Source organism: Cryptotermes secundus, unplaced genomic scaffold, assembly GCF_002891405.2.
Source record: "Cryptotermes secundus unplaced genomic scaffold, Csec_1.0 scaffold209, whole genome shotgun sequence".
Lineage (NCBI taxonomy): Eukaryota > Metazoa > Arthropoda > Insecta > Blattodea > Kalotermitidae > Cryptotermes > Cryptotermes secundus.
This window is the reverse complement of record NW_019727789.1, coordinates 887335-888793: the sequence shown is the minus strand read 5'-3', so window position 1 is coordinate 888793 and position 1459 is coordinate 887335. Positions and strand designations below refer to the sequence as shown.

Here is a 1459-nt window from a genome sequence, read left to right as displayed (position 1 = left end):
AAAGATAAATTCAAATTAAATTCTGATGTCTATAACATGAATACTAGACAAAAATATAACTTCCACCTACCCTCATCAACTTTATCAGTATATCAAAAAGGAGTCTACTTTACTGGCATAAAAGTGTTCAACAATCTGCCACAAAGTATTAAAAACTTGGGCAATGATACTAAAAAGTTTAAATCAGAGTTAAAGAATTATCTACATGCTCATTCCTTCTACTCTTTAGATGAATACTTCAATGTAAATAGAGAATGATGTAAAATTAAGTTATATTAATTTTTAAGCTAAAATTGCCTGTACTTATGTATGTAACCTTTTGACTTGTTCTGTATCCAAAGGTACTAACCTACTTAGGATTTATAGAATGTAAATAAATTCAATTCAATTCAAAAAAATGGTTGGCTGGAGAAGTTATTGGACAGCTGGGTCATCAGTGTTAAATGACTCAAGAGTGTACAAGTGAAGTGAGCCCATAGGAACTTCTTGAAGTTTAACAGCTTCTGCTATGGCCACTGCTGGTCTTGATGATATTGCAATAGAACCCCAGATATGGGAGAACACACATAAAATATAAGAGACTTCAAGTTGGCAGCAGTCAAGCTTGTGACCATTCAAGTGCCTAAACTGCCACTGTAGCATAAGATCAGTAAGATAGGCATGATCTGGTTTGCAAAACCTGGACTGACAGAGGACTTGTATGTAGCACAATGGGAAGAATTTTCAGTAACCTGTTATATGTGCTTGACAAAACACCAAGCATATTCATAAGAGACAAACACATCCTCTCACCAGAGAGGATGTTACATAAGGACTATGACCACAAGGGCTCAGTTGCACAAAAAAAAAAAAGAAGACCTCTGGTCATGAGCCTCAAGAGGCTTGGTGCCAAGATGAACTGACTGCTGATAAACAGCCAGTCATGAAATAACAGTGACTTTGGCTTTGAAAACACACATAAAGAAAGCACATAGTATAAGAGTAGTCACTTGATAGAATTTCTTCCATTCTTATTACAGGGTTATGAAACAAGACTGGGCTCGAAGGGCACACAGTTGTCTGGAGGCCAGAAACAAAGAATTGCCATTGCAAGGGCGCTAGTGCGGAATCCTAGGGTGCTGCTCCTGGATGAGGCAACTTCTGCATTGGACACTCACAGTGAGAAGGTAATAGGAAGAAAATTAAAAAAGTGGATTTCAGAAAAATAAACTCTAGAATGCAACCTAGCATGGTCATTGTATACAGGGTGTCCCAGGAGGAATGTGCCAAACTTCGGGAGGGTGTTCCTTATGTTAAAGTATGCCGATATAACCCAAAACACCTATGTCCAAAGTTGAACGGTTACGGAGATAATGGCCCAAGAAAAGTGTTCTCTTCTGGCAGGTCCAAGCACTGTACCTCGCTGTACCTCTCAGCTGAGAGCCCTTATCTATGTTTGTCCTTGAGTGCGATGATACTC

The 1459-nt window shown here is 38.7% G+C and overlaps 1 protein-coding gene across 4 annotated transcripts in view; it reads left to right on the top strand.

Moving 5' to 3' along the window:
- Window positions 1-1459, top strand: part of LOC111864967 (multidrug resistance protein homolog 49) — a 47281-nt gene that overhangs the window by 44219 nt on the left and 1603 nt on the right. For all 4 annotated transcript variants that reach the window (XM_023852619.2, XM_033751641.1, XM_033751642.1 and 1 more), the window contains one exon: window positions 1020-1166. In XM_023852619.2, coding sequence (XP_023708387.1) covers window positions 1020-1166 — 147 coding nt within the window. The remainder of the gene's footprint in view (window positions 1-1019; window positions 1167-1459) is intronic.